Raw genomic sequence first — 15,867 nt, forward strand, 5'->3', positions numbered from 1 at the left:
GGAAGCCTATTAAGTATATATTTCTTGTTAAGATGACTTATTTTGTGTTGATATAATGAATTAAAATGCATTGGACAATAAGAACATGAGTCTCTGTTGAATTTTGATTATTTTCACATTGGGAGCCATTCAGTGTAGTATTGCTTGTCCTATAATATTTTACACTGTTCCAAAATTCTGTTTTAAATCTAGTTTATCTTCTAGTGTATAAAAATTGTTACTTTTATTTTTCCCTTTTTCTTTTTACTGTTAGCAAATGGTATATATGCATGATAGAATATTAGAAAAGATCCTTCTGGACCTTTTTTTTGGCTTTTGCACATGCACACACATGCACACACACACACATACACACTTATACCCACATACCCAAACACAAGGATCCATTCTTCAACTTTGCATTTCTTCCATCTAGATTTCATGTCCCTGAGTGGCTTTATCCAACACGTTTCCTAAAAGCAGTCTCTCTTGCAAACCTATTTTTAACTGAGAGCCTATAGATGTTTTTTCTCTTTGCCACTGACAAATGTTTAATGAATGTTTTTAGTATTAATCATTTTAATTAATTTTAGTATTAATCAAAACTTGAAGAGAGGGAAATTTCAATGAAGAATTTGTTAGTGGTAAATTTACAGATGCTGAGAATTAGCCCTGTATCTCATTGTTTCGGACACTTGTTAGTCATTGTTTGGGTACAAGTAAATTAAACGCAGTCTCTTTAGTAGAGGTCAAAAGAATGTTGTCCACTCCAGTGCTTTCCTATAGAATCAAAGGAAGTTGAGCTGAATTGACAGAGAGCTATCAGAATGAGACGTTCTTAAAAATGTTGGTGGGAAGAGCTCATGAAATAAATCAATTTAGTTGGAAACAAAAGATTGAATTTAGTGTTCTTTCTCTATTGGAGAAAGTGCAAAAGGATAATTAAATCTTCAAACTGCCTTAGGTTTGTGAGTTACAAAAGAGTAAAGAAGTTTGATGTGGTTTAGAGGAGAAGTTGTGTATTTTATCCCAAGTGTATGCTGCCTCTGCCTTTCCCCTTTTGCTTCTCAAATATATACAGTAACTAACCTGACCTGGATGAGGCCTGTTAATCACATCACTAGATTAAATAAGGTTTTCAAAAGAAACAGGAAGACGCTAGATGTAATTTAGTGTACATATGATTAAGAATGGAAAAAAATTACAATGTATTATTGGTAAATTTCTTCTTTTAATAAAAATGTCTGTAAATCTTTCAACATCTAGTTGTATATGCGTTTGTAAAAATCTCTCATAGCAAGGTCATTCATTTATCACTTGTTTTTTGTTTGTGTGTATGGATAACCCTTCTTCCTCCCTATTAGTGGCCTATTTTAACTCTCTCTGAGTTATGGATTGAAATTATGTTCATGTTGTGCTGAATTCACAAATTTACTAGTGTTTGTCCAGTTCTCCCAGTACCATTTGCTAAAAAGACTGTCCTTTCTCCATTGAATGGTCTCAGTACTTTTCTTGAACATCATTAGACTGTTTATAAAGTTTGTTTTCAGTTTCTCGCTTCTATTTCATTGGCCTATACATATCTGTATGATTACTGTAGCTTTAAAGTAAGTTTTGAAATCGGAAGGTGTGAGTCCTTCAGCTTTGCTCCTCTTTTACAAGATTATTTTGGCTGTTGGGGTCTTTGGGGTTGCATGTGAATTTTAGGATGGATTTTTGTATTTATGTAAAGAAATCATTGGAATTTTGATAGGAATAGCATTGACTGTATAGGTCATTTTGGATAGTATTGATATCTTAACAATATTATGTCTTTTAATTGATGAACACAGGTTGTCTTTCCATTTATTTATATTTTTAGCTCTCTGGGCAGTGTTTTTTAGTTTTCAGTGAATAAGTCTTCTGCTTCTTTGGTTAAATTTATTCCTATGTCTTTAAAATTTTTTTTGATACTGTTATAAACAAAATTCTTAGTTTCCTTTTAGGAGTGTTCATTGTTAGTGTATAGAAAGCATTGTCTTTTCAGGTGCTATTTAATACACGACATCACAGAATTACTTCGTTTTCTGTCAGTATTTCAGTACCAGTCTAGTGATTTGGACTGGTATTTGTATACCAATCAGAATAAATGGTAATTTCTGAATTGAATTCAAGTTCTAAGTTTTTATTTAATCTTTGTTAACCAAACTAAGTTTTATAGTTATTTAAGTGTTTTAATTTGAAACTATAGGTGTGAAATGATAATAGCAGATCAAAATAACCTTTGAAACATTGCAGTTTGAGCTTTTTATAACAATCTCAAAATATATATCTCAAATATATATCTCAAAATATATAATCTCAAAATGACATTTTTGGAGTATAGTATAAAGCTTATTTGGAGAAGGCAATGGCACCCCACTCCAGTACTCTTGCGTGGAAAATCCCATGGATGGAGGGGCTTGGTGGGCTGCAGTCCATGGGGTCGCTAGGAGTCGGACACGACTGAGCGACTTCACTTTCACTTTTCACTTTCATGCATTGGAGAAGGAAATGGCAACGCACTCCAGTGTTCTTGCCTGGAGAATCCCAGGGACGGGGGAGCCTGGTGGGGTGCCGTCTATGGGGTCGCACAGAGTCGGACACGACTGAAGTGACTTAGCAGCAGCATAAAGCTTATTATACCTTATTCATGCTTCTTTAGAAGTTCCTGGAAAATGTAATATTGAGTGTTTTGCATTTTGGTGTTGGAATGTATAGCTGAATACAGATTACGGATGATATATCTTTGCTTTTTTTTTCTTTTAAATTCACAGGCCACAGAAACACTATTTAGAATGGGTGTAGCAAGAGGAGTCATCACAACAGTAAGAAATGGAGAAGTAAGATGAGAATTTTTATATACTTATTAGTTCTTAATTCATAGTGTTTTTTAAATTAATATAACAAATTGAAAATATCTGAAGTACATAATACTGAGTGAATCTGACCTACAAATCGATTTCAGTTAAGTCATATTAGAACCTGGTCTTGAGTTGAATATAAATTGCTGAACCTTTTAATCTTTGGTTACCAATTGTTTTTACTCTTAAAAGAAAATGACATTTAATAATAACTTCTTCAAATGCATATATATTTATTGAAAATAGCCCCATACTTCTTTCTTTCTTTCTGTTTTATATTCTACAATTGTGATACTTCTTTCTTAACATAAAATAATTTGAAATGTTAGTATTTATCACAGAAGGAGGGTAGAGGGAGGGAGAGAAATGGAGGTTAGTCTGTCCTTTCTTGTAGTTGAGGCTCAACTAAGAGTCTACGTTTAAATTTTTCTAAATGCTCCTACCAAATCTTAAAAAAATCTAGTACCTGAAATAAACTGTCATTACCAAATTATTACTGGTTCTGTTACCACTCTGTCTGCTTTTTCTTTATTCACTTCCTTACTAAGATATCTTTAGGTTGAGGTTGAATATAATGTCACATTGCCATGTTCCCTTTTGTATTCTACTAGCAAATACTTATGGATAAAATATGGTGCTTTCTTTTTATTCTGGAATTAAGTTCTGTGTAATTTAATGTAATATATATATAATTTGACACCTTAAACATTTAATAGTGGAAGTGAGTAAATATCTAAGGAGTTAACTGGAGCTATTGTGTGATTATAAAATTTATCCGTCAGTAGATATATCAGTGTGTTAGGTGAAAATGTACAGTCATTTGGAAATTATATGCCTTTAAATGTTTAATTGTATGTATATTAGCAAATTACTTTGGTATTGATTTGTAATACATACTTTGTCTATGAAAAATACTTAATTCATCTCTTTGTATTCTCAACAAACTAGTCTGTGTTGCCATTTTGAGAGAAAAAAATATTGCATTAATAAAGTTGGGCATATTTATCTGCCTAAAATTTGTCAGTATAAATTTTAGGTTTTAGTAATTACTATGATTCTTTTAATGGGAGTTATCAGTGATCTTTTGAACTTTATCTTTATAAAAAGTTTGGGAAAGTAAATATATGCAAGACAGTTTTATAAGTATTCTTCTGAGCCTATCAACATATATTACACATGTATATATTTTACTTTATGGAGAGGAAGTAGTTAAATCAGCTTGCTTCTGATTCATTCCTCCCCCAGTTACTGAAGATTGTAAGAGTAATACCTGGTTAACAGGTATTAATTAGGACAAAATTTTTAAGCCCTCTCTTGGACATTTTTTCTTGCATTTTAAGATCTCTGAAAATGGAATATGTCTTATAATCAGTGACACCTCATAGTCACCATTTACTATTTTTCACATCTTAACACCTCTAAAATTAAGTCTATGATATTTTAGAATTGATAAAATATGATAATATTCTGTAGATTAAAAAATACAGAGTGATGCATAGTGAGTATTCAGTAAATGATAGCTGGGATAGGCTACAAATTAGTTTTAAATATTTAACTTTGGGAAATAAACAATTAAGACAAAGGAAAACAAAGAAATTATTGAATATGTGTATGTGCAAGTGGCATAGATATTTTTGGACATGGCAGGCTAAGTGCTATGAGAATAGATGATGTAATATGGTTCTTGCCTCTAGGGGAGCTTACTCTCTGGTGGGGGAAACAGTGGCATCAATACATGGGAAAAAAACCTGAAAAAGAGTAGAAGTGTTTAGTTAAGGTTGAGTCTGGAAGTAACTAGAGTCCGAGTCCAGATTCCACTTGCATGCAAGCCTAGTCACTTGAGTTGTGTCTGACTTTTTACAACCCTATGGACTGTAGCCTGCCAGGCTCCTCTGTCCATGGGCATTCTCCAGGCAAGAATACTGGAGTGGGTTGCCATGCCCTCCTCCAGGGGATCTTCCCGCCAGGGATAGAACCAATGTCTCTTATGTCTCCTGCATTGGCAGGCAAGTTCTTTATCACTTGCGCCATCTGGGACTGTGCTAAATTTTAGTGTCTGGTCAATAATAGAGAATTACTTTGGAGGTAGGAGATAAACTAAAAGTTTTTGGTCTACTTAAAGCAGAAGCTGAATTTACCATGTATATATTATTAGAAAACTTATGGCATGCTAAGGGAGGAGGTTAGTAAGGAGCTTACTTGTTTTAGGGTAGTTGGAAAATTGTTTTAGCTCATTACTGTGAAAATATTTGTTAAGTAGGGATTAATAAGTAACTTCATGACAATGATATCAGGTAGGAGGAATAAAGACTGGTGTATCAAAATCACAAAGATAGTAGTCTTTAAATAAATTTGTGATTTGAATGCTTGATGACACTGAGCTTTGCTTATCTCTTGTGTACCCTTCCCTTTGGTGGTGGTGGTTTAGTTGCTAAGTTGTATCCAACTTTCTGTGACCCTATGGACTGTAGTTCATCAGGCTCCTCTTTCTGTGGGATTTCCCAGGCAAGAAAACTGGAATAGGTTGCCATTTCCTTTTCCAGGAGATCTTGCTGACCCAGGGATTGAACCCACATCTCCTACATTGCAGGTGGATTCTTTACCACTGATCCACCAGAGAAGCCCTACCCTTCCCTGAATTCCGACTTTAAGCCTATGTTTTGTCTGCCTATTGAACATTTCTACTTGCATATTTTAAGAAATGTTGAGACCAGAAAACATGATTCCTTTCTTTGAAAGTAAGAAGGTAATTTTTGAAGGGCTTTGTAATTTTTTTCTAAGTTATAATGAATCATTAGAGAATTTAAGCAAATGAATGACATATTATCCTTTTAAATCTTCATCACAACTCTGCAAGGGAGAAATATGCCCATTTTATAGATAAACCAAGTCTCAGGGAAGTTAAACATTTTGCCTATAATCAAACAACTGGGAGATGGGAGTCCTGAGATGTGAACCCCAGTATGTCTCCAAAACCCATTCATTCCACTATATAATATAATCTCCCTCAGTGTATTTACTTACTTAGAGTTTTCTATTTATTCAATTGTCCTGTAGTTTGACAGTTGAAAAATAGCTATAGCTCAATAGCTAAGACCTCTGAGATTATGTAATTAGCCATATATTTAATTATTACTGTTATCTTTTCATATGTGTAGTGAAATATATAGCTTAAAATGAAGAGAGGAAAATAGTGACCCTTCACAATTCTGTTTTGTCACTGAATGCCTAACCATATTGATGTGTTCTTTTTACAGTCCTGTGTATGGGCTAGCTGGATTTTTGTATTTTGATTAAATTGCATAAAAATGCTATAAAGCAGGTAATTTGGGGGAGTAGAATTTTGTAGTGTGTTTATTTGAGAGGCTAACTTGTAAAATTATCACTATCAAAAATAGTTTTTAAATGTACTTGACTCAAAAATTGTAGTTTTAAAACTTTTTCAAGAAAAGGATAATCGTATTTTCAGCCTTACTTATATATAGGATGAAACAAGTTGTTTTAAAAAAAAAAGATAAAATTGCTCTCTTAAATTTATATATTTCAAGAATTATATACTTTTATATAACTTGAACCTGAATAATCCAGAATTTAGTGTTTTTTCATTAGGTTGTTCTTAATTCAGGAGCTTCCCTGGTAGCTCAACTGGTAAAGAATCCGCCTGCAATGCAGGAGACCCTGGTTCAATTCCTGGGTCAGGAAGATCCCCTGGAGAAGGGATAGCCTACCCACTCCAGTATTCTTGGGCTTCCCTGGTGGCTCAGCTGGTCAAGAATCCGCCTGTTATGCGGGAGACCTGGATTTTATCCCTGGGTTGTGAAGATCTCCTGGAGAAGGGAAAGGCTACCCATTCCAGTACTGTGGCCTGGAGAATTCCATGGACTGTATAGTCCATGGGGTCGCAAAGATTCGGACACAACTGAGCAACTTTCACTTGTTCTTAATTCATAGTTTTAAAAGAGAGCAAAGTTAAGTAGTTCTTCACCATAGAAAGGCAGGATTTCAAACTCTAGGACTTTAAAGATGTAAGGCCTTTACCTTCTCTGTGTTAGCTGCCATTGTATATCCACTGAATCACAGAGTATTATGTAATGAAGAAGCTAATGACTTCCTATAGCCAGCGGGTTGATTCATCTGTTTCAGCTCTACTAACTTTAAAAAAATTTGAGAATTTCTAAAGTACAAACATATCTATCCTCATTTTTCCAAAAACTTTAGTGTTTCATATCTGTGTCTTTATGTTAGAAAGACTGATGAATGGAAGGAGAAATAATCCTTGAAAGTATTTTTTGAGCAGCTTCTAATATTCCTGGCATTGTTTTCAGTTCGGTTCAGTCACTCAGTCGTGTCCGACTCTTTGCGACCCCGTGAACCACAGCACGCCAGGCCTCCCTGTCCATCACCAACTCCTGCAGTCCATCCAAACCCATGTCCATTGAGTCGGTGATGCCATCCAATTATCTCATCCTCTGTTGTCCCCCTTCTCCTCCTGCCCTCAATCTTTCCCAGCATCAGGGTCTTTTCAGATGAGTCAGCTCTTCGTATCAGGTGGCCAAAGTATTGGAGTTTCAGCGTCAACATCAGTCCTACCAAGGGCTGATCTCCTTTAGGATGGACTGGTGGCATTGTTTTAGGTGCTTGCATTCCATCAGTAAGCAAAGCAGACCAATATCCTTGTCTTTGGGGAGCTTGTATTCTAACCCATTGATAGCTTAGTTCTAATTATGGAAGAAGATTGAAAAGTACAAAGCAATGGGGGAAGTAATTATAATTGAAGAGCTTCAAAAGGAGGTATAAGCAAGTATATGGTTTAAAAGCATGAGCAGTTTAAATCATAAGGGAAGAAACAAGTAATTTGAGTAGGGTAAGTTAGTTCAGAAGATTCGTTAGAAGGCATGTCTTAAATTGAGTGTTGAAGAAATTTATTAGCATCGCTGAAGAAGAAGAGGTCAAAAGGTGTTGCCAGTTAGGAGAAACAATATAAAATGAGACATAGTTGAGAGTTAGGGAGAGATATCTTGGTGTAGAATCAAAAAGGAAGGGAGGAGATCATGCTGTTGATGGAGAGAAACATTTGTTGAGTGCCTTTTCCAGGCACTTTATAATTATTCAGCTCATTTATAGATTAAAACAACTTTTCATTTTAGATATTTTTATCACCATTCTTTCCAAAGGAAATATTTGAGGTTCAAGAAAGAGTATTTTATAAAAGTCACATTTCCCTGAGAATTTGCTATTTGAATGCTTATGATGATATTGATTAAGCTTGTGGTATAGTCAAGAGTTAATACTTTTTTCTTTCTCCCAAGTGGAGAAGGCAGCCTTGTGTGGCAGAAAAAGCACTAGTCTGCCTGCCACTAGGCCCGTTTCTCCTCCTGGCATTACTAGCTATGCGATCTTGGACAATTTAGTTACTTTCTCACAACTTCAAATTCATAACTTTGGAATATGAGTTGATTAGATAATCTTTACAGTCCTATTTAGCTTTAACATTTTCTGCTTCTAGACACCTTTGTATAACCTTTCTTTTTTGTGATTCTCAGCCTTGAGTGTGTATGAGAATTGCCCAGGGAGCTCTGTGAAACTGTAGGTCCATGGGCTTCATCCCCAAAGACTTTGTCAGTTAGATCTAACCTAGAGCTCTAGTACCTATATGTGTTAAAACATCACTGATTTTTAAAGCTTAGCTACTAATATTAACTACTGTCTTAGAGAAGTATTTATCCATCTTACGGCTTCTGTGAATTCAGGGAATGTAAAATTTGAGTTAGACTAAACAGTTAAAGAACTAGGAAAGAAATTTGAGGTGTATTTAAATTTTTTTGTACATAAATAGAACACTGTAGCATGGTTTGTTGTTGTTTTGGAAAGGTGGATATGGGACTTGACACAGTATTTACTTTTGTTTTATGTTACTGTGTAGTATTAGGTATTCTGCATGTTTTATTAGAATGGAAACCTTTTTTTGCCTTTCTATGTGATTTTTTAAAAAGTCATATAGAATATTTAGTTTTAGTATAATTGCTGCAGTGCAGCCCTCAGTTTAAGATAAATATAATCATAAATACCTTTGTGGATTTATATGTATATAAATATTAGGTCTATATTATTCTAAAATCATAAAGTTTGTAAATACAATGATACATTTTTAAACAAAATTTTTTCATGCCTTAAGGAGTACTTGAAGAGTCTATAAAATATACATATTTATGTTCACTCTTAGTCACAAAGTTAATTGATCATTAAGATATTACATACATGTCCAACACTTGAAATTATGTTAAAATTATATTCAATTTAATATAATACTTAAATCAAGTATTTTCTTATTATGAATGCAAATTCTTTATATAAGGAAACCTAGAAGTAAACTTTTATTTATATTTTAAAAATTACATCTGTTTTTTTGTTTAATTAAATATATTTTTTAACTATTTCTCTTTTAATATCACCTCTGGAAATATATGCACTTCCCTGGTAGCTCAGCAGTAAAGAATCCGTCTGCTAAGCAGGAGACGTTTATTTGATTCCTGGGTCAGGAAGATCCTCTGGAGAAGGAAATGGCAACCCACTCCAGTATTCCTGCCTAGAAAATCCCATGGACAAAGGAGCCTGGTGGGCTACAGTCCATAGGGTCACAGAGATCGGACATGATCGCAGCGACTGAAACACAGGAAATATATGTCTTTAATAAGCAATGTATTAGTATTTCCAATAGTGAAGTTTCTGATGCTAGTAGAGTGCCGGTACCTTACCTAGTGGCTTGTAAAATTTAATCGGTGAGCAATACTTACTGAGCGTGTCTTAAAGGTAGAAGTAACCCGTGGCACTGGTACCAGATCTAGTGTTATGTCCCCTCCCTTTCTTCCCTAAGTATTAATTGAGTGCCAGGCACTATGCAAAGTGCTGGGTTTTAACTATAAATAAGACTAATACGGTTTAAGCTCTCAGGAAACTTTACAGCCCCATGACTGCGTCCATAAACCTGTCACTTAGGACCTTGCCATGCAATGTCCTGTTGTCTTCTTTAAATAGGATTAAAAGCATCCACTCATGCCTTACTCTGTGAAAAATAGATTTATAAAGCAGCTAGTGTAATAATACAAAGTAAGCCTATTAGGATTTAGCCTGTATTAAATTATAGCTATTTATTGAATTAAGTAGGATGATATATTTTCTATAACGTGAGTATATGGGCATCTCTAACCGTTGGTAATGGGAGACAGATATTTTGGATCCATAGCTATGCCAATAGCTGTGAGCTTCCCTGGTGGCTCAGCAGTGAAGAATCCTGTCAAGGAAAATTGGACTATCTCTTCTATGATAACACCTTTGATTTATGTACTGTATTTTAATGGGAAGAAAATATGAAGATAAGTTTACACATCTGTTGCCATTGAAATATGCTCTTTTTAACTTGACTAGCTTCCTGTCATATCCCCATATCACTAAGGGTGAAAAAAAAAAATTCTGACCACTTTAGAGTGTCCCCAAATAATATTTCCAAGTTTATTGTTTTTCCTTCGGCAGGAATTTCCTCATTCTGCGTATAGTAGTAAACCACGCAAATGCAGATGGACCTCGGTGTTCATGGTTTCCACATCCGCATATGTGTAGGGCTGACTGTACTAAGCCGTTTTATGTAAGGAACCTGAGCATCCGTGGATTTTGGCATCTGTGGCAGTCCTGGAGCCAGTCCCCTGTGGATGCTGACCCGTGACTGTAATCTATTAGAGTTTAGCCTAGAAAAGTTACTATGATGTTTTTTTCCTTTCAAGAAGCAAGTAGGGTATAACTTAAAAAAAGCATATGGGGAAAATGGATAACACCCTGATAAGAAGAAAACAAATGTAGAAAAGGATATAGAGAGCAAGGTTAAGGCCTAGGGAGTGTTTATAATAAGCAAGGTATATATAAAGAAGTCCCATTCCTGAATGAGTTTTGATTACAGGACAGAAAGTTGGAGATAACTGGAGTCATTAGTCATGATTTCAATGTGGCGAAACATTAAAAGAGACTTCAAGGAGGTCTGGTGTTGGCTATATTGTTTGCTTTTACACAGCTGTGTTTCTTAATAGCCATCAGTCTAGATGGTATAGATACTGAACTGCCAGGGGCAGAAGACTTGTCTGACTTCATTTTTTTTCCCCCACTTTTCCAATTCCATGAATCAAAACAACATGTTATATTTTGGCAGGTGCTTAGAAAATTTAGAATCCATGCCAGAATGGCATTGTAAAACACTGAGCTTCAGAATTTGTATTTGATTCTTGCTCTAGTAGTTTATCCTTGTCACTATATTGAATTTAAATGGCTCACCATTTGTATGCTGTCACATTATTTCATATTCTTGGTGAACCAACAGTTTATTTGGAAAATTCTGATACAAAGAAGGCCATGGGCCAAGGTGAGGTTTTAATAATATCAGATCACAGTGTTTAAGCTTGGTGGCCTTGTCTATACCAACTCTGTATATGCCTTTCTAAACTGAGATAATTATCTTCCAGAATGCCCTTATTTTCTTCATAATAGTAACTCTGCTTTTGATTTAAGTACAAAAATAAATGTGCCATAATTTTCTCCTTAAACAAAACAAACAATATCTGGACAATATCTGGCTAACTATGGAACACTTAGGTTTTATTTTTCAAAAATTGGAAGGGTTCTTAAGATAACATCAGTCTGTTTTGATCCTAATAGGAAGAGCTGTAGGCCAGGAAAGCAATTATTTCCACATGGGTAAGGCCAGTTCCAACTACCTCCCCCTGAACTTGCTCCCCCTAAACTACCTCCCCCTAAACTTGCCTACTTTGATTATATAGCTGTATGTGGTTGAGAGTATTAGCGAATGTAGGCTCTCTTTTGAAAATCAAGTCTTTAGATATACAGAAAATGTTTCTTTGTACTTCATATACCAAATGAATCTTGTGTGTAGTGTTGGGGTGAGTTTAGCAGCAAGTAACTTAAACATTTTGAATTTCCAAAAAATGTAATTTTTTATAAAAATGTCTGTCCAATTATAATTTTTACCATTTTGTTTGTACATCTATTTTTCTTTCTTTGATGACTCTTGGCTTTATCTTCAAAAGATGAGTTTGCAATGTAAAGACAGTAAGGATGTGGCAGAACTTGAGATTTGTGTTAAATGGTGTGGTTGGTCTTTCTGGTGATCAGCCCAGATCCTAAAGCTATGAATCACTTCATTAGCATAACAGATACTTATACCACTCAGGAAATTCCAAGGATGTTTAAAGCTGTGTACCAGGAACAGGGAGCAAAGCACAGATATATTCTTTATTAAAACTCAAATCCATAGATTTCCTTTTTCTGAAAGTTTCATATATATGGAATCATACAATATATGGGGCTTCCTAGGTATCACTATGGAGAAGGCAATGGCACCCCACTCCAGTACTCTTGCCTGGAAAATCCCATGGATGGAGGAGCCTGGTAGCCTGTAGTCCATGGGGTCGCTAAGAGTCAGACACAACTGAGCGACTTCACTTTCACTTTTCACTTTCATGCATTGGAGAAGGAAATGGCAACCCACTCCAGTATTCTTGCCTGGAGAATCCCAGGGGCAGAGGAGCCTAGTGGGCTGCCGTCTCTGGGGTCGCACAGAGTTGGACACGACTGAAGCGACTTAGCAGCAGCAGCAGGTATCACTAGTGGTAAAGAACCTGCCTGCCAATGCAGAAGACATAAGAGATGCGGATTTGATCCCTGGGTCAGGAAGATCTCCTGGAGGAGGGCAGGTCAACCCACTTCAGAGTCTTGCCTGGAGAATCCCATGGACAGAGCAGCCTTGTGGGCTATCTATGGTCCAAGTTTCGCAGAATCAGACGCGACTGAAGTGACTTAGCATGCATGCACGCATGCGCGCACACAATATACACTTTTTCGTGTCTGACTTCTCTCACTTAGCACGTTTTTGAGATTCATCCATAGTAGTTTTTCCTTTTCATGACTGAGTAGTATTCCATTGTGTGGATAATATTTTGTTCATCTACTAACCAGCTAATGAACATCTGGACAGTTTCCAGTTTTTGGCTATTATGAATAATATTTCTGTGAGCATTTGCATAGAAGACTTGTGTGTTGATGTATGTTTTAATGTCTCTTGGTTTGATACTGAGAGTGAAATTGCTCAGTCATATTGAAACCGTTTACCTTGGATAGGGCATTGACCCATGTGCTAGGGCTCAAACCAAGCCAAAACCCACGGTACCTGGTTTCAGGACCTAAAGAAGCTCAGGATCTTGATATCTTGTTGCAAAAAGAATTCAGTGAGAGACAAAGTGATAGGTAAGAAGTGGGTTTATTCAGATTCAGAGAAAAGCACCCTTCACAGACAGAGTGTAGGCCATAGCAGAGGGCAAGTATAGCCACGAAAATGTGACATGGTTAGTTTTTATGGGCTGGGTAATCTCATATGCTAATGATTGGGAGGATTATTCCAACTATTTTGGGGAAGGGGTGGAGATTTCCAGGAATCGGGCCACCGCCCACTCCTTGGTCTTTTGACAGTGCCTTGGAACTGTCATGGTGCCTCTGGGTGTGTCATTTAGCTTGCTTATTGAGAATCATGGTCTAGTGGACGTTGACTTGTCTGCCATCTTGGACCCATTTGATTTTAATAGGTTTGTGTTGTATCTTTGGGCTATGTCACTCTTTCAAAAGTTATGCCCTGCCCCCTTCCCTCCTATTATAATAGGAGGGACTTTTAAAGAAAAAGTGGCTATATTATTTTACATTCCAAGTGGCAATGGACAGGTGGTCCAATTTGTCAACATCTTTGCCAGCATTTGGTGTTACCAGTCTTTGATTATAGCCATTCTGAAAATATGTTGCTGTATCTCATTGTGGCTGTAATTTGCTTTTACCTAATGACTAATGGGCCTTCCCTGGTAGTTCAGTGGTAAAGAACCCACTTGCCAATGCAGGAGATGTGGGTTCAGTCGCTGGGTTGGGAGGATCCCCTGAAGAAGAAAATGGCAACTCACTGCAGTATTCTTACGTGGGATCTCATGGACAGAGGGGCTTGGTGGGCTACAGTCCATGGGGTTGTAAAAGAGTAGGACACAACCTAGCAACCAAACAACAACAGTGATTAATGATGTTGGGAATCTCTCTCCATGTGCTTCTTAGTCATTGGTATATCTTTCATAAAATGTCTGTTAAAATCTTTTGCCAAGTTTTGTGTGTTTTGTTTCTCAAGTTGTAGGAGGTAATTTTTTTTTCAAACTTTAAACATTTTTTATTTTGTATTGAGATATATAACAATGTTGTGGTAGTTTCAGGTGAACAGCGAAGGGACTCAGTCATACATATACCTATATCCATTCTTCCCCAAACCGCTCTCCTGTGCAGCCTGGCACATGACATTGAGCAGAGTTCCATGAGCTATACAATAGGTCCTTGTTGGTTATCCATTTTAAATATAGAAGTATGTACATGACCTTCTCAAAGTCCCTAACTATCCCTTCTCGTCAGCAACCATAAGTTCATTTTCTAAGTCTGTGAGTCTCTTTCTGTTTTGTAAGTAAGTTCACTTGTATAATTTCTTTTTTGGAATCCACATATGAGGGATGTCATGATATTTCTCTCCTTTTCTATCTGACTCATCTAACACTATAGTTCCATTCATGTTGCTGCAAATGGTATTATTTCACCTTTTTTAACAGCTGAGTAGTATTCCATTGTATATATTTACCACATCTTCTTTATTCATTCCTCTATTGATGGACATTTAGGTTGCTTCCTTGTCTTGGCTATTGTAAACAGGGCTGCAGTGAACCTTGGGGTACATGTATCCTTTTGGATCATGTTTTTCTCCAGATATATGCCCAGGAATGGGATTGAGAGGGTCATATGGTAGCTCTACTTTTAGTTTTTTAAGGAACCTCCATACTCTTCTCCATAATGGCTGTACCAATTTACATTCCCACCAATATAGTGTAAGAGAATTCCCTTCTCTCCATATCCTCTGTAGGAGGTGATTTAAAAAAAAAAATTCTGGATACAAATGTATTAAATATATGACTTGAAAAAAAATTTTTTCCCCCAGTCTTTTGTCTGTCTTTCTATTGTCTAAGTGTGCTCTTCAAAAGGTCTGAATTTTGATGAGGTTCACTTTGTTGGGTTTTTTGGTATCATCACCAAGAAAGCTTTTGTAAGCTAACTGAGAGACTCCTATGTTTTCTTCTAAAAGTTTTATAATTTTTGGTTTTACATTTAGATCTGTGATCCATTTTGAGTTGGCTTTTGTATACAGTGTGAGGCAAAGTTTTATCTATTTATATTGCATATGGATATCCAGTTGTCCCAGCAGCATTCGTTGAAATAGCTCTTCTTTGCCTGTTGAATTGCTTTGACACCTTTGTCACAGATCAATTGACTGTAAATGTTAGGGATTTATTTCTGGAAATTTTGTGGTTCCAGTTCTGCTGAGATGGAGGAGGAAACACTTTCTTGTCTCTCCCACTGATTATAACTAAAAACTCTGAACAGAACACATAGAGCTACCATGAGACCTCTGAAGAGTAAATAATCGCAGGAGGTGTAGGGAAGGAAGTCAAAACTGGGACTGGTGACTGATCAGCATTGAGTTTCCTTTTCGCTCCCACCCACCATCCTCTGTCTCCTGGCTTGAACTCTAGGGAACCCCCTATTCTCGATCCCCACAATGGGTCCAGGCAGAAAAAGCTCTAAGAGAAACCCCATCTTCCTCTGTGTATGGTCAGAGACCTGGAAAATAGGACTCTTACATACAGAAGATTCTGCATAAAATCAGCCTTTCTTTTTTGTTTTGTTTTTGTTTTGTCCTTCTGATGGGACAGCAGGCGGGCCCTGATCGTGAGGCTGTCCTCCAGGGGTGGTAGCGGTGGCCCTGGCACTGTGCGGCCATTTAAAACCCTGAAAGATCATCTTCCTCTTTAATCAGAAGCTGGGAAAACAGTCTCCTGTGGTCCAAAGAGTGTGGAGAGAATGTGTTACTTTTTTGCTA

At 36.4% G+C, this 15,867-nt stretch overlaps 1 protein-coding gene across 2 annotated transcripts in view; it reads left to right on the forward strand.

The window, feature by feature from the left end:
- The window catches only part of TMEM135 (transmembrane protein 135), a 262,307-nt gene that overhangs the window by 108,699 nt on the left and 137,741 nt on the right, over nucleotides 1–15,867 (forward strand). Inside the window, exon 5 of one of the 2 annotated variants that reach the window (XM_055581569.1) lies at nucleotides 2,775–2,840. The exons of the other annotated variant lie outside the window; for it this stretch is intronic. Within the exon in view, the coding sequence (XP_055437544.1) occupies nucleotides 2,775–2,840 (66 nt within the window). The remainder of the gene's footprint in view (nucleotides 1–2,774; nucleotides 2,841–15,867) is intronic. 2 annotated transcript variants of the gene reach the window in all.

The sequence above is a fragment of the Bubalus kerabau genome, chromosome 5 (assembly GCF_029407905.1).
Source record: "Bubalus kerabau isolate K-KA32 ecotype Philippines breed swamp buffalo chromosome 5, PCC_UOA_SB_1v2, whole genome shotgun sequence".
Lineage (NCBI taxonomy): Eukaryota > Metazoa > Chordata > Mammalia > Artiodactyla > Bovidae > Bubalus > Bubalus kerabau.